Source organism: Portunus trituberculatus, chromosome 48, assembly GCF_017591435.1.
Source record: "Portunus trituberculatus isolate SZX2019 chromosome 48, ASM1759143v1, whole genome shotgun sequence".
Classification (NCBI taxonomy): Eukaryota; Metazoa; Arthropoda; class Malacostraca; order Decapoda; family Portunidae; genus Portunus; species Portunus trituberculatus.
In genome coordinates this window covers 18173946-18199103 of record NC_059302.1, presented here as the reverse complement: position 1 = coordinate 18199103, position 25158 = coordinate 18173946, and the positions used below count along the sequence as shown (strand labels likewise).

Genomic DNA, 25158 nt, shown 5'->3' with positions numbered 1-25158 from the left:
CATTTCTCAGGGACTGAGACACTCCAAGGCAGAACTTCCAAGTAGCAACTGGTCTATATGAGCTACTCTGTTGTTTATGAGTGGACAAAGCTGTTTGAAGAGTTTCTCATAGAGAGCAATAAAGGCCAAAATTAGCAACGAAAAAATAATGACTTGTTGGTGGTGAAGGGACCATCATGTTTGTTTACAGTTGACAAAAGGAACGAGGGCGGTAGTGAGCTTGTGTGTGACGACAAGCGGCGACAAAAGTTGACAGTCTTAAGAAAGTTGCCGGAAAAGTGTTAGTGTGACGCCGCCTTTACTGTTGTGTGTACATCCCACCACCCCTTGTACTGCTTATGTACCATTCTTTGTTCCAGATTATACATTTCATGTGCCTCTATTCATTGTTTTCTTACCCATTTGGGTTATGTACATGTTTTTTTCTCAATTTATAAGGGGTTGGGAGAGGAAATTCCGTGTATCCAGATATTTCGCGTATCCGCCAAGGCCTTGGCTGCTATAATCCGGATACGCAGGTGATTACTGTGTGTATATATGTATGTATGTATGTATGTATGTATGTATGTATGTATATATATATATATATATATATATATATATATATATATATATATATATATATATATATATATATATATATATATATATATATATATATATATATATATATATATATATATATATATATATATATATATATATATATATATATAACAGGTTGGTAATCCCACACAAGACTAAAAATACTACTACTAATGATAATAATAGTAACATAAATAATGATGATAATAATATTAAGTTATTCACTAACCTGCCTGAGCTGTGGAAATACTGCACTTTCTTCTTCTTGCGTCTCATCCGCTCACTTGTTTTAGGGTTAAAGTTTTCCATGAATTGATTGTTGACCTTGAGGCCCTCCAGCAAAGATGCCATCACCTGTCAATCAATCAATCAATCAATCAATCAATCAATTAATTAATCAATCAATCTCTCATTAAATGAAAACACAGGAATTATACACAGTGGCTATGATAGACTCCACAGAACAGCAGTCAACCACATAGGGAGGCGGTGGCATAGTGGATAAGGTGGTAAGCGTGGGATCGGGCAGATGTCCATGCGTAGGTTCGAATCCCACCACGTACAGCCTTAAAACACTTTGCCATTTGTCGAGTGGTTTAAAGTTACCTACATGTCACCATGATACCCAGGTTCTAGGTGGTTACACTCAAGATGAGCTTGGGCGGTGATATGGGCCCTAATATGGGTACCACTATAAATAAAATTGCCTGCGCCACTAATGGGCGGAAGCTGAACAGCGCTTCCCATACACTCTTCAAGTGTGCCTACGGGTGCTATAGGCCTTACCGTAAAAAAAAAATGATGATGACATATCATAGCAATGCAAAACAGCAAAGATTTATGCCATGGTTATATGAATAAAAATCAGAACTTGAGTGAGTGGTTGGGATGAGACTTCAATGTCCCAAAACAAAAAAAAAACTAATTTTTCACAAAAACAACCACTTCATATTGTGATCATCCAAAGCTAGGTCCATAGTGAGTAAGGCATCATGTGTTTTTCCATTGCCCATTATGTCTCAGAGGTGCTTAAGTGAAACAATGATTGTTATGTTCATCATAGACTTAACATTCCTCGAGAGTGCTAGATAAGACTTCCCCATCACCTACACAGCTTTGAGTGACTCCCACAACTAGACTTATAAGGCACACTTCCTTTTTTCTTATGCATATGACTTTTCAATTTTCCTCTAAGGTCTTCATTAAAATCTCTATCCAACTCTATGCTACTTACTCAGCTGTCTTTAACGTCTTAATTAGGTTTCTCATTATTTCATTCTTCTATTATTTTCTGTATATCTGGAAGATATTCAAATGTTCTCACTACATACATCACAATGCACCACTGTCTCATAACACCAGATACAGGCAAAATAATAAAAAGAAGAAAACTAATTTGTTCAGCCTTAATGAACACCACACCAAATACACCCAAGGATGCATCAAGAGTACAGTAAACTGCTGATAAAGCAAACACTGACATTGTGAATAATGGATGTAACAAATGCTTGAAGACTACTAAATAAGCCTCAGATTTAAGGTACTAAGGCAAAAATAACAAACTCTGAGAGGCTTCTCAAGACTAAATACATAATAACAAACAAATTTTCACTATGTGCACAAAAACGTCAGTGAAATTAAAATTAACTGTTGCTTGAATAAATATCACCGAATGAACCCCTCCACCAAAAAAACAACAACAATTTAAAACCATATTTTCAAAAGGTTCTGGTTAGGAGAAAAGAAAAAGAAAGAAAAAAAAGAATATCTGGCTTTTGAAAATAGTTAAGAGAGAGAGGCTGTCACAATTTATTCACTCCTGGCAAGGGCAGTCACCACTACAAGGACTGCCTAACAATCATGTGTTGGTTCACTGACGTCATGAATCGCGAGCCAGGGTATGAGCCGTGTCGAAGAGAGGTAACGTGGAGCTGTCAGGACAAGAGCTAGGCAGACATGCTCAAGGCAAGGAAGAACTTACAGCTCCTCGCCCTGTTCTCACTGCTGTAGGGGTAACCGAGCTGTGTACTTGCTGCGAGAGGCAGGCAGACCGTCTTCTGCTTTTCCTCCATGGCAAGCCACGACTTGGCTTTTCACGGCTACACAATTAAAACGTGCGTACTTCTCGTCGCCATCCACGCCGCATGTGCTTGTGTGGCCCCTCCCGTCTGCTACCCGTTCCTCTAACATAGTGTTCCACAGTAAAGAGACAGTGCCTTGGGACTGCCTGACAAAGTGTAAAAACTGTGCTGTGTACTTTGTGACGCCTTGCCAGTAGTGGAGAGACAGTGTTTCGAAACTTTTGACAAAGTAGAATTTGTGCTCTACTCTGTGCTGTGCGTGTGTGTGGGGAAACTGTTCGGTACTTAGTGCTCGCTGTTGCCAGTGGTGGTTGTGAGTGTGTTTCCTTTTGTCAGTGGTGGGTGTGAGTGTTTCCTTTTTGTCAGTGGTGGGTGTGAGTATTTCCTTTTGTCAGTGGTGGGTGTGAGTGTTTCCTTTTGTCAGTTGTGGGTGTGAGTGTTTCCTTTTGTCAGTGGTGGGTGTAAGTGTTTCCTTTTGTTAGTGGTGGGTGTGAGTGTTTCCTTTTGTCAGTTGTGGGTGTGAGTGTTTCCTTTTGTCAGTGGTGTGTGTGAGTGTTTCCTTTTGTCAGTGGTGGGTGTGAGTGTTTCCTTTTGTTAGTGGTGGGTGTGAGTGTTTCCTTTGTCAGTGGTGGTGTGTGTTTCCTTTTGTCAGTGGTGGGTGTGTGTTTCCTTTTGTCAGTGGTGTGTGTGAATGTTTCCTTTTGTCAGTGGTGGGTGTGAGTGTTTCCTTTTGTTAGTGGTGGGTGTGAGTGTTTCCTTTTGTCAGTGGTGGGTGTGTGTTTCCTTTTCTCAGTGGTGGGTGTGTGTTTCCTTTTGTCAGTGGTGGGTGTGAATGTTTCCTTTTGTCAGTGGTGGGTGTGAGTGTTTCCTTTTGTCAGTGGTGGGTGTGAGTGTTTCCTTTTGTCAGTGGTGGGTGTGTGTTTCCTTTTCTCAGTGGTGGGTGTGTGTTTCCTTTTGTCAGTGGTGGTGTGAATGTTTCCTTTTGTCAGTGGTGGGTGTGAGTGTTTCCTTTTGTCAGTGGTGGGTGTGAGTGTTTCCTTTTGTCAGTGGTGGGTGTGAATGTTTCCTTTTGTTAGTGGTGGGTGTGAGTGCTTCCTTTTGTCAGTGGTGGGTGTGTGTGTGTGTGTGTGTTTTGTCAGTTGTGGGTGCGTGGGTTTTCTTTTGTCAGTTGTTTGTGTGCGTGTGTTTTCTTTTGTCAGTTGTGTGCGCATGTGTTTTGTCATTGTGGTGTGATTGTGTTTCTTTGTCATTGTGGCGTGTTTGTGTTTATTTGTCATTGTGGTGTGGTTGTGTTTCTTTATCATTGTTGTGTGTTTGTGTTTCTTTCATTGTGGTGTGTTTGTCTTTCTTTCATTGTGGTGTGGTTGTATTTCTTTGCAGTTGTGGTGTGCGTGTGTTTTGTCAATGTGGTGTGGTTGTGTTCCTTTGTCAATGTGGTGTGGTTGTGTTCCTTTGTCAATGTGGTGTGGTTGTGTTTCTTTCATTGTGGTGTGGTTGTGTTTCTTTGCAGTTGTGGTGTATGTGTATTTGTTTTGTCAGTTGCGAGTGTTTCTTTGTGTGCAATAAACTAAAATAGTGTTAAGTGTTTAACGACCCTGGCTCTACCCAGAAATAAGTATGATGCCACGTTGAGGGAGACCGTTATGAAATAAAGTATAGTGGTAAAAGTGTAATAGGTGTATCACATACTACGAGTAGCCTGGGCGGGCTTAAACACCTTTAACCAGTGATAACCTTTTACAGAGGCATTTCAAAATATGGGGCTTTGTCAAAAGATTTTCCTGTAATGACCATAAAGTAGGCAATTAAAAGAAATAACAATGAAGGTTTTCCTCTAAAAGTTCTTTACATTAAGGCTTTACTGTATTCAAGAATATTCATTGTGCAAGAGGCATAAGAACATAGAACAAGTTGACTGTAAAAAGGTCAGTAAACTTAAGCAATGCATCTCAAGAGCAAGTGACAGTATCTTAAGGCATATTATGCACATAATACATGGCCAGCAAAACAATGGAACTGCACCAAGCTCACTCACTAAATATGGAAGCCATCAGTCAAAATGCGAACCACCAGTGGCAGTGTCATCAGCCTTGTTACATATGGCAATACAGTTATCTTACAGCATATCAAGGATTCACAATTACTAAGTATTTCTATCTCATGAAAGTCATTATATAATCCTATCTTACCCTTTCACTGCTAGACCTTTTTTTTCTCAATTCTTTAGTTAATATGGTGTCCTAAAAAATAAGGACAAATATTCACTTCCTATTCTCTTTTTTTTCATATAGACAAGCAAATTTCCAATACTCTAAGTATTATCAAATGGAAGACCATAGCAGTAAAAGGGTGAAGCTTAGGTCTCTCAGCTCATAAATAGGCTCTTACTACTTTATTTTGTTAAATTTTCTAAATATTTTATCATTCATAATTTCTAAAGGCTTTTAAAAAACGAACTGAGTAGCAAAACTAACAACAATGCACATATACTGACCAATGTTTCTCCTCTGGTTGACCCTTGAGCAGTCTATGAATGAGAGAAATTTTCAGAAGCTCATCATGACAGGAAAAAAAGACATTCAATACATAATTAGGCAATAAATACAGGTAGTGAAGGTTTCCTAGAAATTCATGTGTCACACTTAACAAAAGCAATTTAGTTTGATATTAGACTCTAAGTTATGCTTACATGTAACTTCTTGAGAGAGAGAGAGAGAGAGAGAGAGAGAGAGAGAGAGAGAGAGAGAGAGAGAGAGAGAGAGAGAGAGAGAGAGAGAGAGAGAGAGAGAGAGAGAGAGAGAGAGAGAGAGAGAGAGAGAATGAAATGCAAATGAACACAGGATGGGATAAAGAAAAAAAAGCCTCTATGGTTGTAGAGCAAAACTGGGAAAAAGAGCTATCTGTGGGGAAAAAATATATCTGAAAGTATCGTGGTACCATGTAACTGTTCTGTATGGCTACACTACTGTAGAATCACTTATGATGACACAAGAACATACGAAAATAATGGAAGCTGGAAGATGTCGTCAGCTCTATGTGGCATTCACTACTGTTTGATGTATAATTTTAAGGTATGAACTTTAAACTAAATGCAAAAACAAAAGAAAGAATAGTAGTATTTACTTATCTACTTATGAATTTGTATTTCAATAGGATGGAGTCAAGCTCATGTCCTTAAGAACATAAGAAAATAAGGGAGGCTATAAGAACCCATCAGATTTACATATGACAGTCCTTGCATGAAACCTACCAGCCAATTTCCATACACCATCTTCTTCCATCAATTTAACTGCTATTTTAAAGCTCCCTAATGACTCAATACTAACAAGCTACTTGGGAACGTTAAAAGATTAGATGAATTATGGATTAGGATGATAGTAAGTATGGTTTAGGAATGTATTTTGACATGTGCTGTTAATTAAATTCTTGTGAGCAGTCTTATAAGTGACTTATTTTGATGGATAAAAATAATAAAATGAAAGCAACATTTAATTGTTCGGTCAACTTGGTAGACTATGGTATCTTGCATCAGGAAGGTGTTCATTATTTAAAGCAGCTGTCAGTTCCTAGAAATACACTATTGCATTATTCATCACTTGATTGTTAAATATATACCAGTTGATATTGCCTATGAAGAAAAACTGATACGTATTAGGTGCCTGCGCACACCCATGCCCCCCCTCACACACACACACACACACACACTGCAAGGAAATTTGTTAGACTGGACAAGGGATTATTCGAAGGACAAGGAGATGAGAACTGTGATCAGAGATACATACTCATCTTGGGTTAAAGTAATAAGCAGAGTGCCACAAGGGTCAGTGTTAGCCCCCATTATGTTTCAGATTTATGTAAACGACATTCACAATGGGATAAACAGTTACATTAATTTACTTGTTGATGATGCAAAGCTACTAAGAGTTCTCGAAACCCAGGAGGACTGTTTGCTGTTACAGGATGATATAAACAAGATCTATGAGTGGAGTAAGAAGTGGAAATTGGAGTTCAATGCCAAGATAGGTCATGTAATGGAACTAGGAAAGACCAAAAGATGACTGGTATGGAACTATTTGATGAGAGAGGAACAAGTAATGAAGACTAAAAAGTAAAGATCTGGGAGTGATTATACAGGAAAATCAGAACCCCAAAAAACACATAAGCAAGATATTTGGTATATCATATAAAATATGAGTGGCATTTCAATTCATGGACAAAGATATGAAAAAATCATCACAAACATGATAAGCCCAAAGCTGGAATATGCAGCTGTGGTGTGGTCTCCGAGCTCTAAAAAAGATATAAAAAGATTAGAATTGATACAGAAGATTGCTACAAAGATGGTGCTGGAACTAAAGGGCCTAATATGTGAAGAATGGATTAAAGAAATGGGACTACCAACCTTACAAGACAGAAGAGAACGAGGAGAACTAATAACAATGTACATGATAGTCAATGGCATTGAAAAGATAGACAAGGAAGACCTGGTGCTGGTGACAGAAGATGGAAAGACAATAGGTCATGTAAAGAAAATCAGGATGAGGCAGTGTGTGAAGGACATTGGAAAATACAGTTTGCCACACAGAACGGTGAAGTGGAATGCACTGAATAATGAAGTTGTTACAGCACATAATGTGCATAACTTTAAGGAAACATTGGATAAATGGAGACATGAAGACAGGACACTATGAGCCCCTCTTGAACCCTGTACAATACAACAGGTAAATACAACTAGGTAAATACACACACACACACGCCACTGCTGCCACACTGTCAAGACATTGCTAAGCATTGGAACCTGACCTAGATGTATGTACAGGAGGGTAGGAGGCCATAGGGTTCTCCTGTCTCCAAAATAAGATTTGGATACCATATAGAATGGAAAATGGAAAGAGAGAAAGAGCTAGGCTGAGTGGCCAAATGTATGGGACCAAAACAAACACTATGTTGTGAAAACCTGAGATTTAGCAAAACACCTGTTGGACTGAGGAGATTGAGTGATGATAATACGGACATGCACTTTTCTGGATTTAGAGAGGAAAGAGGCAATATGAGGAGGCTGATAAACGTGGAATGAGAGATAAGATAGGAAGATGATGTCACATTTGATGGAAAAACAAGACTAACTGATAAAAGAAAACACGGAACTAAAAGTGAGGTTAGAGGCATATGAGAGTGTAAGGGAAATAAATCAAGATGAAGGAGGAAATGCAGGAGATAATGAAACAAAATTATATACTAAAGGCTACATGTTACAACTATGAAGACTCCTAAGGAGCCCACAGAAAAAAAGTGCAGGATGGGGAGGACAAAGTAGAAAATGGAATGGGTGATAGCAAACTGGAGTAACTACAAAATGCCTGGAAACATGAACAATAAGAGGAAAAGTAAAATTTTCAGTAGTAAGGAGGCAAATTCAGGATAAGACAAAAGACACTGTTATACAAGTAATTAAGGAGAAAGAAGATCTAGTGAGAAATACATTGGATAAGATTAAATGTTTCTTAATTTTTGGGGATGAAGAAAAAAAAAAATTTCATGAGAGAGCGTGAATAGGCAAAACCTATTACCAAACAGGTCCAGGACAGCACACATGAGTTGGACCAAGAGGTAGAAGAAGTGATTAGGTTGGGAAGATTTAGTGAAGGGGATAAGAGACCAATGAGATGACAGGTGTTAGTGGAGGAAATTATAATAAGAAAAGGGAAGCTGGCCAATGATACCAAATCTAAAGATTTATAAATATAAAGGGATGTGAACCAGTCTGTCCTGCTTGTCCATTAAACTCAACATCAGTTCCTTCATGTATCTTGTTTATCAGCCTCCTCATATTGCCTCTTTCATCTCTAAATCCAAAAAAGTCCTTATTCGTATTATCATCTGTCAATCTCCTCAGTCAAACAGGTGTTTCAATAAATCGCTCATTTTCACAACATGGCATTTGTTTTGATGTCATATGTCTGGCTCTGCCACCCAGTTCTGTCTCTCTCTCTCTCTCTCTCTCCATTTTTCTGTTTACACGGTATCCAAATCTTATTTATTATGGAGACAGGAGAACCCTATGTCCCCCTACCCCCTGTACACACGTCTAGGTCAGGCTGCAACGCCTGATGAAGTGCTTTCCCTGGGAGCTGCTTAGCAACGTCTTGACAGTGTGGCGTCGTGACGGAGTGTGTGTGTAATTCACCTTGGTCGCCTGCTGGTCACCCAGCCAGCCTTCCCCATTACAGAGCCAGCTCAGAGCTCATAGATCGATCTTTGGGTAGGACTGAGACCACAACGTTCTCCACACACCAGGAAAGCGCGGTCACAACCCCTCGAGTTATATCCTGTACTTATTTACTGTTAGGTGAACACGGGCCACACATTAAGAGGCTTGCCCATTTATCTCGCCGTTTCCCTAGACTCAAACCCAGACCCTCTCGGTTGTGAAGCAAGCTTGCTAACCGAGCATGCTAACCATGTGTATGTGTATTTACCTAGTTGTATTTACCTAGTTGTAGTTTTACAGGGCCTGGGCTTTATGCTCGTGTGGTCCCGTCTCCATATCTACACTTATCCAATTTTTCTTTAAAACTATGTACACTCTTTGCTGATACCACTTCCTCACTCAAACTGTTCCAAGTCTCAACACATCTTTGCGGGAAACTAAATTTTTTAACATCTCTCAGACATCGTCCCTTCCTTAGTTTCTTACTATGCGATCTTGTGCTTCTAAAGTCATATTCTTCTCTCAGGATCAGTTTCTCATTATCCACTTCATCCATTCCGTTAATCAATTTATAAACTTGTATCAGATCCTCTCTCTCTTCTCTGCTCCAAGGTTGGTAGATCCATTGCCTTTAGTCTCTCCTCATATGCCATCCCTTTAAATTCTGGAACCATTCTTGTAGCCATTTTTTGTAGTCTCTCTAATTTTCTTATGTGTTTCTTTTTATGGGGAGTCCACACAACTCCTGCATATTCCAATCTAGGTCTTATTTTAGTACTTATCAATTTCTTCATCATTTCCTTGTCCATATAGTGAAATGCTACTCCAATATTCCTTAGCAAATTATCGTCTCTCTGAAAATTCTATCAATATGGCTAACCGGTTGATTATTTTCTTCCATTGTCACTCCCAAGTCCTTTTCCTTTTTTACTTTTTCTAGTTCTACTCCATCTCCCATCTTATAGATTCCCACTGGTCGTCTTTCACTTTTTCCCATTTCCATGACATGGCTTTTGTCCACATTGAATTCCATCTCCCATTTTTTGCTCCATTTCCAGATCTTGTTTAAGTCTTCCTGTAGTATTTCACAATCCTCTTTTTGTTTAATGACTCTGCACAGTTTCGCATCGTCCGCAAACAGATTTATGTAGCTGTTCACTCCCTCTGGCATGTCATTTATATATACGAGAAAAAGTATTGGTGCCAATACTGACCCTGTGGCACTCCGCTGTCTACTGTTCTCCACTTGGACTTCATATCTTTAACTATCGTCCTTATTTCTCTCCCCCTTAAGTAATTCTTCATCCATCTCAATGTGCTTCCTTTTAAGCCACCCTTCTCCTCTAACTTCCATAGTAATCTTTCATGTGGCACTTTATCAAAAGCCTTTTTTAGATCTAAATAAATACAGTCAACCCATCCTCTCTCTCTTGTACTTTATCAACTATTCTAGAGTAGAAACTCAATAAATTTGTCACACATGACCGACCTTTTCTAAAACCAAATTGGCTATTTGATAATATTTTGTTGTCTTCAAGAAACTCGATCCATTGCTTCTTTATTACTTTTTCACACATCTTGCATATTACACTAGTTAGTGATACCGGCCTGTAATTTAAAGGTTCTTCCTTCCTTCCGCTCTTATATATGGGAACCACCTCAGCTCTTTTCCACTCCACTGGCACTGTTCCATTTTCTATTGAGCATTTTATGATGTTGTATATTGGACTTGCTAGTTCTTCCCTACATTCTTTCAGTATTCTGCCTGAGACTTCATCCGGTCCCATTGCCTTTTCCTCATCCAATTCCGTCATCAACTTTTTATTTCAAGCTTGGTTACTTTAATCTCTTTCATATAGACAGTCTCTCTATTACCCTGTGGTCTTTCAAATTTGGATTCCTTAGTAAAGACCTCATGAAATTTACTATTTAACAGTTCTGCCATACTTTTGGGTCTTCCACCATTCCGTTTTCTCCTTTTAACCTTTCTATTGTTTCTTTTTGTCTTATTTTTCCATTTATGAATCTGTAGAACAATTTTGGTTGTTCCTTACATTTTTCGACAATGTCCTTTTCATAGTTCTTTTCTTCTTCCTTTCTCACCTTAGCATATTCATTTCTTGCTGTTTTGAAGTTTTCCTTATTTTCTGGATTTCTGTTTCTTCTCCACCTTTTCCATGCTCCATCTCGTTTCTCCTTTGCCCTAGCACATCTTGCATTAAACCAATCTTTCTTTCCTTCTTCTTTAGGTCTATATTTCGGAACATATTCCCTGACCCCAGTTTTGTATATTTCCAAAAATAAGTTATATTTCTCTTGAACCGTTAATGAGTTTTCCATCTCCTCCCAGTTTACGTTTTAAAATAGTTCTTGAGATTCTCAATATCAGCCTTTCTGTAATTTAATCGGTCTCCTTTGTATGATTCATCTCTATCTTCCTTTCCTTCTTCTATATCCATCTCTAATATTACATGGTCACTCTTTCCCAATGGGCACTTGTATCTTATATCATCGTTAATTGGTATATCCCTTGTAAAAACTAGGTCTAATCTTGCCGGCTCATCGTTTCCTCTGAATCTTGTGTTTTCCTTTACTCTTTGGACCATCAAATTATCTATCATTAGGTTCAGGAATCTATCTCCCAGGCATCTTCCCCCATACCACTTTCATAATTTTCCCAGTCTACCTCCTTACAGTTGAAATCTCCTATCAATATCACTTTTCTCCTTTCCTTAATGATTCTTGTAAGACTCCTTATTGTGTCATCTATCATGTCTCTATATTCTTGGTTAGTCCATGAGTTTGTTTTTGGTGGCACATATGTTCCAATGATTGTTAACTCCTTTTGTTAATATGCATCTTAACATACAGTATTTCTGATTTTCCTTCCCCAAACTCCACTTGATTTACCACTATCTCCTTCCTTAACATCATCATGACTCCTCCTCCTCCTTTACCCACTCTCTCTCTCCATATATTATACCTTTTATCTATGTCTATTTTTATTGCCTCATTTAACTTTGTTTCCACCAGGCATACAATATCTGGTTCTTCTTTCTTTATGTAATCTCTTAATTCTAATTTACTAGATAAAATCCCATCTATGTTTGTATACATCATTTTTAATCTCTTGTTCTTATCATTTATAGTTAAACTTGCTCCATTCTTTTCTCTTCTTTCTCTTTTATATACCATTTCCTTATCCTGTCTCCTATAATTCTCCAAAAAAAATGCCTTCTTCTCCTCCTCTGACCTTTCATTATTTTTTTCTCTTCCTTCTGCCACCAGTTCATTGTCTCTTCCTTTCCTCCTCGTTTCTATTTTTCTTTATATATATATATCTTTGCAACCTTCTGTTTCTTTGAGTTTCGTTTTTCTATATAGTACTTCTTCTGCTGCTGCTTGTGATTTTAGTAATATCTTAATTGGTCTCACTGTTCCTTCTTGATATGGTCCCATTCTATGGATTTCTTCTACTTCCTCTTCTAAGTTCTGTCTATTCTCGTCATTCAGACGTTTTAGTAGGTCTTTTACTGATTTCATTTCGTCTTTTTCCCTTCTTGGTCTATATTTAACATTTTTTTCTTTCAGTCCAAAAATAATTACACTCTTCTTTTTTTCTGCAATTTCTCTTACTAAATTTTCTTTTTTCTTGAGGACTCCTATAATTTTGCTTGTCATATTTTCATCTCTTTCTTTTATCTGTTCTTGAAATACTTTTTGAAATGATTCCTTGTCTTTCTTATCTTGAATTCTCCATGCCTGTACTTCTTTTTTAATCACGTCTTGTACTCTTTCTTCTTCTTTGTTAACTAGATCTTTTAGCTTTTCTTTTTCTTTCTCGGCTTTACCGAGTCCTTCTTCCATCAATTTCTTATAGTTCGCTATTTGGACTTTTAATTCTTCATTTTCGGTTCTTAGCCTAGTTTCGTTTTCTTCCACTCTTTTTATCCTTTCTTTCAATTTCTGGAGCTCTTTATCCTGTTCTTCATTCTCTTTCATTCCCATACTCTCCTTTATCAATTTATCTAATTTACGTTCGATAGTTAAGACTCTATCAAACAGTGAAGTTTGCGTTTCCTTATCAAAGCCTTCAAATTCTCCTCCTCCCTCACCAACATTGTCATCATCAGCTTTCATTCTTTCCTTGTCACATACCTGCATTTAGATGGAATATCTTTCTCAGGCTCACATAACTGGACACCCCATCCACCATGTCATTTATGTAGACTGCGAACATTACTGGTGCCAACACTGATCCCTGTGGAACTCCACTCTCCACCAATCCCCATTCTGATGGTCTGTCCTTAATTATTGTTCTCATTTCTCTTCCTACCAAAAGTCTTCCATCCATTTTAGTAAACTGCCATGCACTCCTCCTACCATTTCAAGTTTCCAGATCAGTCTCTGGTGTGGTACCTTATCAAAGGCCTTTTTTAAATCCAGATATATTCCATCAGCCCAACCATCTCTTTCCTGTATTACATCTATCACCCTCGAATAGTAACATATCAGGTTTGTCGCATGAACGCCTTTCCTAAAACCAAATTGACACTCACAAAGTATGTCATTTTTCTCCAAGAAGTCTGTCCATCTAGTCTTCACCACCCTCTCACACATCTTAGCTACCACACTTGTAAGTGACACTGGTCTATAGTTCAATGGGTCTCTTGTTACCTGATTACTCATTATTATTTAACACTGTATTCATGAAAGGAAAAATGAGTCCACACTTATCGCCCAGGCCACTGTAAACCCAAACAAAGGTAGTGAAGATCAGCTGATTCTCGGTCTTATTGGTAGCGAGCGGTATCGCGTCCTTCCTCTGCTGAACGTCTCACTCCACCCTCATCTCCTCAATGACCATGTGTGTGTGTGTGTGTGTGTGTGTGTGTGTGTGTGTGTGTGTGTGTGTGTGTGTGTGTGTGTGTGTGTGTGTGTGTGTGTGTGTGTGTGTGTGTGTGTGTGTGTGTTTACCTATGATTGTTTGTAATTTACCTCCTTTCTTTCCACTTCCTGACTTTTTTCCATTCAGCCTGCTTCTCCATCACTTTTCCTAGAGATTCTCCATTGCACACATTGTCATAACTCGTTTCCAGGCCCTCATACTTTTCAAACAGTTTTTCAATTTTACCTTCTAACTCCAGAATTTTCTTCACATAAGCGCTCTTCTCCATTATTCCTTGGGTTCAACCGAGCAGGGCTCATAGTGTCCTGTCACCATGTCTCCATTTATCCAATTTTTCTTTAAAGTTATGCACTTTATGTTCTATAACAACTTCATCACTCAATGCATTCCACTTTTCCACCATTCTATATAGAAAACTGTATTTTCCAATATCCTTCACACACTGCCTCATCCTAATCTTCTTTACATATCCTCTTGTTCTTCAAGCTTCTTTTGTCACCAGCACCAGATCTTCATTGTCTATCTTTTCAATGCCATTTACTATTTTATACATTGTTATTAGGTCTCCTCATTCTCTTCTATTTTATAAGGTTGGCAGTTCCATTTCCTTCAGCCTTTTTTCATATGTTAGGTCCTATAGTTCCAACACCATTTTTGTAGTTATCTTCTGGATCTGTTCTAATCTTATATCCTTTTTCAAGCTCAGTGACCACACTACTGCTGCATATTCTCACCTTGGATGTATCATGCTCGTAATAATTTCCTTCAGCATATCTTTGTCCAAGTAATGAAATGCCACTCTAATATTAATCAATATTTTACATATTAATCCAAATATCTTATGTATTTTTCGGGGGTTCAGATTTTCTTGTATAACTAGTCCCAGATCTTTTTCTTCTTTAATCTTCATTATTTGTTCCTCTCCCATCAGATAGTTCCATACAAGTCTTCTCTTACTCTTTCCTAATTCCATTACGTGACATTTCATGGCAATGAACTCAAACTTCCACTTCTTAGTCCACTCATAAATTTAGTTTATACCTACCTGCAGCACCAAACAGTCCTCTAAGGTTTTGATTACTCTTAGCAATTTTGCATTGTTGGCAAAGAAATTCTGTATGTAATTTACATATACCTGGAACATAACGGGGGCTAACACTGATCCTTGTGGCACTCTACTTGTTACTTTACTCAAAGATGAGAATGTATCTCTTATCACAGTTCTCATCTCTCTGTCCTTCAAGTAATCCCCTATCCAATCCAATATAGTTCCTCTCAATCCTTCTGTGCTCTCTAATTTCCAAAGTAGTCTGCCATGAGAGACTTTATCAAAAGCATTTTTTATGTCCAGGTATACCATGTCCATCCATCCATCTCTGCTCTCCAGTCTTTCCACTACTCGAGTAGAAACTTAAGTTTGACACACGACCTTCCTGTCTTGAACGCAAATTGTCCATTCAATGTAATCTGCTCTTCTTCCAGATATTTAACTCTTTTTTTTTTCTAATAACAACTTCACATATCTTCCCCATGACACTCATAAGTGACACCAGTCTGTAATTTAATGGCTTAGTTGATTTTCCTCCTTAGAATATTCCATTCCAGTGGTACTCTCCTTTCTTTTAATGAACTTGTAGCCATTTCCTAAATTGGATCTAACAGCTCTTCTTTAAATTCCTTTACTGCCCAGCCTGATATACCATCCAGCCCCATTGCTTTTCTGACATCAAAATTATCTAGTAGTCTTCCAATATCTTCCTTCTGCACTATGATTTCCTGCAATCCTTGGTAACGCAATGTCCTATTTGTTTCTGTAAATTCCTTTTCTTGAGTGAACACAGTTTTGAAACTCTCATTCATTATTTCACTCATTTCCTTTGCTGTTTGCTATGTCTTCCCTCCTTTAATTGTTTTTTGTACTGTTTCCTTATTCTTTATCTTACCATTTATAAATTTGTAGAAAAGCTTGGGTGCATCTTTGCTTTTTCGCACCACATCTCTCTCAAAGTGTCTTTCTTCTTCTCTCCTTATTCTAATACAGTAATACTCTGCTTAACGAACAGGATAGGGGGTGTCAAAGCTGTTCGTAGAGCAAAAATTCGTTAAGCGGACGTAATTTTACTTCGTCAAATCACCTTCTGCCACGTGGAGATTCCTACATGAGATAAGCCATCCGCGCACCGGTCATTCAGTTGCTGGACAGTTCCCGTGCTGGTCAGACGTGTACTTCAGACGTGGTCATCGTATTCCACGGTGTTTCCTTCGATCGGCATTTGTCACGACAGATACTTTGCCCTATATACTCAGGTTAGATCTATGGTATGGGATGGGCCTGCCATAGGGCATTGGGATGGGCCTGCTAATTTGCCAAGTTAGTAAATTTTGTGGGCTAATGCAGGCTTTTGGCTTGTTGGGTGCAGGTGTCAGTCATGTCAGGGCTGGAGGACGGCACAGCCCTGCCACCTGAGGTGTCCTGCCATGGTAACAGCAGGAGGAGTGCCACTGGGTCATCAAGGGATAGTGTGAGGTCAATGGATAGCTCGAACAACTCCCAGGCAAGGCTGGAGAGGGTGCATGACAGTCGGATTCGGCGCCACCAGGATGTAAACAAACCAGTTCGGCACACACGTGCACAGACGTCCCCAGTTCATGAGGAAAATGTTCCTTCCTGGCAAATGGTCATGAAAGAACTGGTGCATTTGAAAGGTGAAGTGGCTAAACTGTCGGCTAACAAGTCCCCTGACCCACACACGCACCAAGTAAATTACCAGGCAAGTACTTCAGGGTTGCAGGCAGCTGCTTCGCCTGCGACTTTTTCTGGGTTTGTGGTCTCCACTGATGAGGAGGACGGTGAGATTAGAGAGGTTCCTCATCGGTGCAGTGTTTTATTGCAGGTTGCCAAAGTTCTGGGTCCCACAGACAGTGTTGATGAGGATATTGACCCTAAGGTGGCAGCTATGGTGAATTTATTTTTTGAAAAAGGACTGCAGGAGGAGGATTATAAAGCCGTTACAGAAGATACAGTTACCAGGCATCCCAACAACTGTCCTGCCCTGGCACCTGTAGAGTGCAACCCGCAAATCACGGCAGCCTTGAAAACGGATGCCAAGAAAGATGACTCTCGCCTCATGGAGGTAAGTGCCAACATTATTTCTGCAAGTACAGGCAACCCCCGTTTAACGAAGGGGTTACGTTCCTAAAAAACACTTCGTTAAGCGAACTGATTATAACAAGTTTAACCCCTGATTTGAACTTCCATTGAGAGTAAGCAAAGTGAGAGTGCATCATAGTACAGTAAAAAGTTTAATGAAAGTAAAAATTATGAAGTTAAACATTTAGGTAGTTTAGTTTAAGTCATTATAATGTACACTAATGTATGTATGTACGTAACTTTATAATGTTGATGATCTTAACTTTATGAAGGGAGGGAGAGTGAAACGGGAAATACACTAACCGGCAACCTGTGCAATGTACACAAAGTGCGTATCATGGTACTGCATACAAAACTTATGTACCATATTTCCACAAGGCTTTCCATTTTATCCATTGTAGAGTCACGAGTTCTGGTGGTTCTTTTAGCTTGCAAGGAAGGTGAGGTATCACTAGCCTTCTTGATAGAGTCTCTTGACTTGAAAATAGTAGACAGTAGATGGAGTCAAGCCATGGTGGGAAGCAATGTTATTAGTTTTCTAGCCTTTCTCTTGTCTGTGAATAATACCCAGCTTCACTTCGAGAGTAAGACACTTCCTGGTCTTCTTAGGAACGTTAGGCCACATTGCAGGGGGTTTTGGTGGTAAGTTGAACTAAGGAAGATGAGCTGCTGGTGACGCTGTTATGTTTTGACTGGGTAGTGAGTGGTGCGTGTGATCTTGATCTTGATCTTGATGCTACAGGTGACACAGAATTTCTTCTGAGTCAGGCCTTTGTATCAGCAGAGCCTGTGTTGTCCACGAGAGGCTTGATCTTGATCTTTATTCTACAGGTGTCTCAGGATTTCTCCTGAGGCAGGCCTTAGTACCAGCAGCTCCTGATGTATTTAAAAGCCTGTCAGCTTGCATAATACAGTGGGGCTTTCAAATTTGGAAAAAAATTACCTGGATAAAACTTCGTTTAAGCGAGTTTGGTGTTCGTTAAACGTTATAGCGTTATAACGTTATAGTTCGTTATAGCGAAATTTCGTTGTGTGAACCTTCGTTAAACAGGGGTTGCCTGTACCATTATAACAAAGTCCCTCTTGGAGTTGGATAACCTGGCGCAGAATACTAGTAACACACAGCTGTACAAGAGGTTAGTAAGATTAATGGTGCACTGGCGCTTCTGGGTCATGCCAATTTCAGGACCAATTTGGCAAGGCGATGCATAATGAAGAGAGAGATTAATCCCAAATACGCACATCTGTGCTCTGAGAGAGTGCCAATAACCCGTTTTCTGTTTGGGATGATATTTCTCAATCAACTAAACAGACTGAGGAAATTGTGAAATTGAAAGTTAAGTTATCCAACAAGAAGCCTTTCTTCCCATGGAAGTCCACTTCTGGAAGAACACAGAGCTTCTGGGGCAAGGCAGCAATCAGGAGCCACACAGCAAGATTCCAGCCATACGGAACACAGAGGAGTTTCCAAGGTAGCCAGAAGGCAGTACTCGGCATGACAGGACCTGGATCCAAAAAACACCAAGGGTCGGGGTCAACAAAGGCCCTGACGATAAATCAGGTTAGCAACATTTTGTGGCAGGCAGACTGCATTATTTTGTACATAAGTGGTTGGAAATTACTAAAGACCCAGTTATTCTAGACATGGTACAAAACTGCCATCTGGACATTAATGTCAATGATATTGAAGATTCATTTTTGCATGAATTAGCTAATAAATTTAATATTGTTGATAAAGAGATTTTGAAACTGTTGGAGCTAGGGGTTATTGTTATGACAAAGAAGAGTCAGGAGGAAATTATTTCTCCTATTTTCTTGAGACCTAAAAAGGATGGAGGTGCTCAACCTAAGTGAACTTAACAAACACATTCCATATAAACATTTTAAGATGGAGAATTTTGAGCAAGCCATTAGGCTTATTAATGCAGGTGACTATCTAGCTTCAGTTGATCTCAAACACGCTTATTACACAGTGAAAGTGGCAGAAGAACAACAGAAATATTTATGTTTTAAATGGAAAGACTTCATCTATCAGTTCACGTGCTTACCTAATGGTATTTCCGAGGGCCAAGAATTTTCACCAAATTAATGAAGCCAGTTTTTGCTGCATTGAGAGAAAAAGGCCATATAATTACTAGTTTTATTGATGATTCTTTAATTTGTAATAAGTCTAGGACAGGCTGTCTGGCTTGTGTAGATGATACCATTGAATTACTTCATAAACTAGGTTTTTGCATTAACGTGGACAAGTCTGTGCTGGAGCCCACTCAGACCATTGAATACTTGGGTAATATTATTGATACTAATAATATGACTGTTTCATTGCCACAACACAGGATTCAGAAAATCACGCAAGCCTGTGAGACACTTAAGAAATAAATGTACAGATAGAATCAGGGTAGTAGCCAGAGTTATTGGTCTACTGGTTGCTGCCATTCCAGCAGTGGAGCTTGGCAAGCTACAATACAGGAATTTGGAAGCTGAAAAAATTGCAGCTTTGAAAATCAAACAAGGGAACTTTGATAGTTACATGAGAATTACAAAGGGTATGAAATCTGACCTTCAATGGTGGATTAATAACATTTCTAGACAGAATAGGAAAATTTTTTGAACAGGCACGGACATTGACGTCTATACAGACGCTTCAAACACAGGCCATGTTCTCCATCAGTCTGTCGCCGGTAGTTGGTCAGCTGAAGAAAGATTGATGCACATTAATGCATTGGAGCTTAAGGCCATTCTATTAGTTTTGCAAGTGTTTGCTCCAGTTCTCAAAGGAAAACACATTAAGGTTTTTTGTGACAATACTACTGTAATGACTTATGTTAATCAAATGGGTGGCATAAAATCTAGTATTTGTAATGAGATAGCCACCAATATCTGGGATTGGTGCATCACATATGATGCTTGGATAACATGTTCTCACATCCCAGGAAAGGCGAACACGTTGGCGGATTTGGCGTCTCGGTTAGTTAAGGACGGACATGAATGGAAACTCAATGTTAATATTTTCCAACAGTTATGCGTTATTTTTGGTACTCCAGTGATTGACTTGTTTGCATCAAGGCTCAATAAATAACTACCTTGCTATTGCTCTTGGAACCCAGATCCAGGTGCAACATATTTGGATGCATTCACTTTAAACTGGTCTAGATTTAAGCTTTCATATATCTTTCCACCCTTTTCACTGATCGCTAGGTGTCTGCAGAAATTAAGTGAAGAAGAGGCGAGAGTGTGGATGGTGGTCCCGCTGTGGCTATCACAACCATGGATGGGCACACTAGTTAGGATGCTGATAAATCACCCTCGCCTCATCACGCAAAAGAGAGAGGTGCTAGTGAACCCATCTTCAGGGGAAGAACATCCGATTATGAGGCACACTCAACTGATTGCGTGTCTTCTATCAGGCAGCACCTGCAAAGCAGAGGTATTTCTGAGGAAGGTGCGAACATCATCCTGGCCTCGTGGAAACCGGGGACGGGGAAACAATATAGACCACACCTTAAGAGATGGACACAGTTTTGTAATAGATGGGACGTTAGTCCATTTGATCCCACTGTCTCAAACATCATAAATTTTCTATCTGAAACTTTCAACAGGAATGTGGGTTATGAGTCGGTCAACACTGCAAGAAGTGCCCTCTCATCACTAGGGATTGTCGTGAATGGATGCAGAGCGGGTAACCATCCATTAGTCATCAGGTTCATGAAGGGCATATTTAACCTAAGACCACCATCAACTAGATACACGGAAACATGGGATGTTCAGCCAGTTCTGACAATGTTAACATCTATGTATCCTTTGCACATTTTGACACTTAAGGATTTGTCATTGAAATTGGTTATGCTAATGGCATTGACTCAAGCAGCTAGAGTACAAACTTTGCATCTGTTGTGTACACAGGGTATGCACATAGATAAAGATTTCATTTCAGTTTATTTAAGGGGAAACATTAAGCAGTGTAGGCCTACATTTAATAAACGGACTGTTGAATTTCAAGCATATTCTAGGAACTCACGTTTATGTGTTTGTGCAACATTGAAACATTATTTGGAAAGGACTGAGGGACTCAGACAGGAGTTTTCCCAGTTCAACGATACATTACTCATCAGTTACATTAAACCACACAAGCCGGTTACTAAAGATTCCATATCCCAATGGATTAAAACAATGCTTTATAGGTCAAGAGTGGATACATCAAGATTTACAGCAGGTAGTGTTAGATCTGCTGCAGTATCTAAAGCCAAGGCTATGTCAATACCCATCACTTGTATTATGTCCAAAGCGGGATGGACACGAGAAAGTACTTTTGCAAAGTACTATGACAAACAAATTGTTAAAGAAGTAGACTCTTTTCAAGAAGCAGTGTTGGAGTAGGCTGGTTACTCATTTGTGTTACAATTGTATTCTTATGTTTGGATATTGAAAAAATTGCTTAAAAAATTACTTTTGCAAGTTTATTGGGACAAAGGTAGTGTGGCAGAAGTTGGAATTGCCAGAGTGGTTTTGTTACTCTCTTAAAATACAGATGTATATGAAATTTGGTATAAAGGTTCAATTGTAATGGGTAGTGAACTTCATGTGATAATGAATTTATGTATAATGAAATTTCCAATGCAGGATCGTGGTTTTTGATCCCATATTACAATGCTTTTGAGAGGCAGTTGTTTAGGCACGACACCCACATGGGTTTAAAGCCTCATGTAGGAATCTCCAAGTGGCAGAAGGTGATTTGACGAAGTGAAATTATAAAGTATACGAGACTTACCATAGGTCAGTTGAAGTATGCTTTGGATTTTAGGAGTCAAATCACCTCTGCTGTAGTGGAGATTTTTACATGCCCACCACTTCCCACCCTTGTTCAAATGTATTACAAGGATTACTTGTATTTATGATTAATAACATGTTAGCTGATATCATGTGGGTGTTCGTGGCTTTTAAGTCTGACTGGCCCGGTGCGCGGATGGCTTATCTCATGTAAAAATCTCCACTACGGCAGAGGTGATTTGACTCCTAAAATCCAAAGCATACTTCAACTGACCTACGATAAGTCTCGTATACTTTAAAATTTTCCCATAGGAAATAATGGAAATAGGGGGGATGCGTTCTGAGCTGGTCTCCAAAATACCACATGGGTTAAAATATATATATATATATATATATATATATATATATATATATATATATATATATATATATATATATATATATATATATATATATATATATATATATATATATATATATATATATATATATATATATATATATATATATATATATATATATATATATATATATATATATATATATATATATATATATATATATATATATATATATATATATTTCTATTAGCTTTTTTACAAGCCTTACCCCCAAGAAAGGATTGTTTTGTAATGCATAAAGTGAAATCTTACATGGAATACCAAAAAATAAACCAGAGATGATGAGATTGGCCACAGACGGCGGAGACTCCTGCGATTTGGCCGCTTCTTCTTCTTCTTGTGACCTTATTAGCTCGGTATGTTGTCTTTCACCACGATATTAAATTTGTTTTCACTCCTCTATTGCCAGCTATAATGGATATCATATCTTTAGTATTCATATACGCTCATGCCATGAAGATAATCTGGACTCTGTGGCATTGAATGATTGTGAATTACTAATGAAATACCGCGATATTTCATTAGTAATTCACTATCACTCAGTGCCACAGAGTCCAGGTTATCCTCATGGCATGAGCGTATATGAATACTATGATATGATATCCATTATAGCACGCAATAGAGGAGTGAAAGACAACAAGCCAAGCTAAAAAGGTCACAAGAAGAAGAAGCGGCCAAGTCGTTGGATTCTCAGCCGTCTGTGGCCAATCTCATCATCTCTTGCTTTATTTTTTGGTATTCCATGTAAGATTTCACTTTATGCATTACAAAACAATCCTTTCTTGGGGACAAGGTTTGTAAAAAGCTAATAGAAATGTTGTTTTGTGAATATATATGCATATACAGTACAGTAATACTCCGCTTAACAAACAGGATAGGGGATGTCAAAGCTGTTCGTAGAGTGAAAATTTGTTAAGCGGACGTAATTTTCCCGTAGGAAATAATAGAAATAGGGGGGATGCGTTCTGGGCTGGTCCCCAACATACCACATGGGTTAAAAAAAAAAATTATATATACGTTTGGCAGCATATTGAGCCACCGGTTTACCACTACTTTTATGATGTCACATGAGCCATTGGAAGTTAGAGGAGCTTAGTACAAATTCTCTCACATTCTCGCATTTATGTTCACAAAACAACATTTCTATTAGCTTTTTACAAACCTTGCCCCAAAGAAAGGATTGTTTTGTAATGCATAAAGTGAAATCTTACATGGAATACCAAAAAATAAAGCAGAGATGAGATGAGCCACAGACGAAGCGGGAGACTCGCGGCGACTCGGCTGCTTCTTCTTCTTCTTGTGACCCTTTTAGCCTGCGTGTTGTCTTTCCCCATGATATTTGTTTCCACTCCTCTATTGCCTGCTATAATGGATATCATATCTTAGTAGTCATATACGCTCATGCCATGAGGATAACCTCGACTCCGTGGCACTGAGTGACAGTGAATTATTAATGAAATACCACGGTATTTCATTAGTAATTCACTATCACTCAGTGCCACGGAGTCAAGGTTATCCTCGTGGCATGAGCATATATGAATACTAAGATATGATATCCATTATAGCAGGCAATAGAGGAGTGAAAACATAAACATCATGATGAAAGTAACACGCAAGCAAAAGGGTCACAAGAAGAAGAAGCGGCCGAGTGGGAGCGAGTCTCCCGCTTCGTCTGTGGCTCATCTCATCTCTGCTTTATTTTTTGGTATTCCATGTGAGATTTCATTTTATGCATTACAAAACAATCCTTTCTTGGGGGCAAGGTTTGTTAAAAGCTAATAGAAATGTTGTTTTTTGAACATAAATGCATATATAAGACAGTAACACTACCTCCAGAGGTGGTGTTCCCAGCAACCTCAGAGCAACCTGATAGCAACCTTGTCACTGTCCCTCCAAGCATTCATGGATGCCATTTCACTGCAAGAGGTTGCTCTGATGTTGTTAAAGAATCTTGGATCCAGCTCCAGGAGCACTAGAGACAGAGGCAGGGAGCCAGCCAATCACAGCGAAACTACCGCGTTCGGTCCCTCACCCGGCAAATTCAAACCCAGAAAATTCGCTAAAACAGATGTGGTTGTACGTTATGCGGATTTTTGGTCTAACTTTATGTAGTACGTTAAACTGGAAATTCGTTAAACGAACGTTCGTTAAGCGGAGTATTACTGTATAAGACAGTAACACCACCTCCAGAGGTGGTGTTCCCAGCAACTCAGAGCAACCTCGCCACCGTCCCTCCAAGCGTTCATGGAAGCCATTTTGCGACAGGAGGTTGCTCTGAGGTTGTTGAAGAATCTTGCATCCAGCTCCAGGAGCGCTAGAGACAGGCGGGGAGCCAGACAATCACAGCGAAGCTGCCGTGTTCGATCTCTCTGCCAGCCAATTCAAACCCAGAAAATTCGCTAAAATGGATGTGGTTGTGCGTTATGCGGACTTTTTGGTCTAACTTTATATAGTACGTTAAACCAAAAATTCGTTAGACAAACGTTCGTTAAGCGGAGTATTACGGTATATTAATTTCTCGCATCCTTATACTGCTGTCTTTTGTTTTCATTTCTCTGTGTTCTGAGTTTCTTCCAAGCTTTATCTTTTGCATTTTTAGGTTTTGTACATCTGGCATTGTACCAAGCGTGTATACTTTTCTTAACTCTATAGATAAGTAGGTATTTCTTCACTCCATAGTTATATTTCTGTAGGAATATTTTCCTTCCGTTCATAATGTTCCTCTATTCAATATTCTAAAATTTTCAAAATCTGCTCTTGCATAATTTTATCTCTCTTTTTTGTAGTCTTTTCTGTATCTTATATCATCTTATTCCTGCATTTCTAATACTAATGTTACAGGATCACTTCTTCCCATTGGATTAAGGTATCATATGCTGGGAGGAGCTGTGGCTTCTTTGTGAATACTAGGTTCTTCTTCCCCTCTGTACCATGTTGATTCTTCCACCCACTGATCCAGTGTATGCACCATAATCAACTGTAACACCTCCTTGCTCCACAATCCAGTGTTAACCATATCTTCCATCTCTTTCCAGTTTACTCCTTTACAGTTA

General features: G+C 38.9%; 1 protein-coding gene across 2 annotated transcripts in view; it reads right to left on the bottom strand.

The window, feature by feature from the left end:
• Positions 1 to 813: 813 nt before the first annotated feature.
• The window catches only part of LOC123498683, a 144749-nt gene continuing 120404 nt past the window's right edge, over positions 814 to 25158 (bottom strand). The window contains exons 7-8 of one of the 2 annotated variants that reach the window (XM_045246023.1): positions 5161 to 5193; positions 814 to 939 (exon numbers count right to left, since the gene is read on the bottom strand). In XM_045246023.1, coding sequence (XP_045101958.1) covers positions 936 to 939; positions 5161 to 5193 — 37 coding nt within the window. In that variant the 3' untranslated portion in view covers positions 814 to 935. The remainder of the gene's footprint in view (positions 940 to 5160; positions 5194 to 25158) is intronic. The other variant, XM_045246024.1, reaches the window with a different exon arrangement.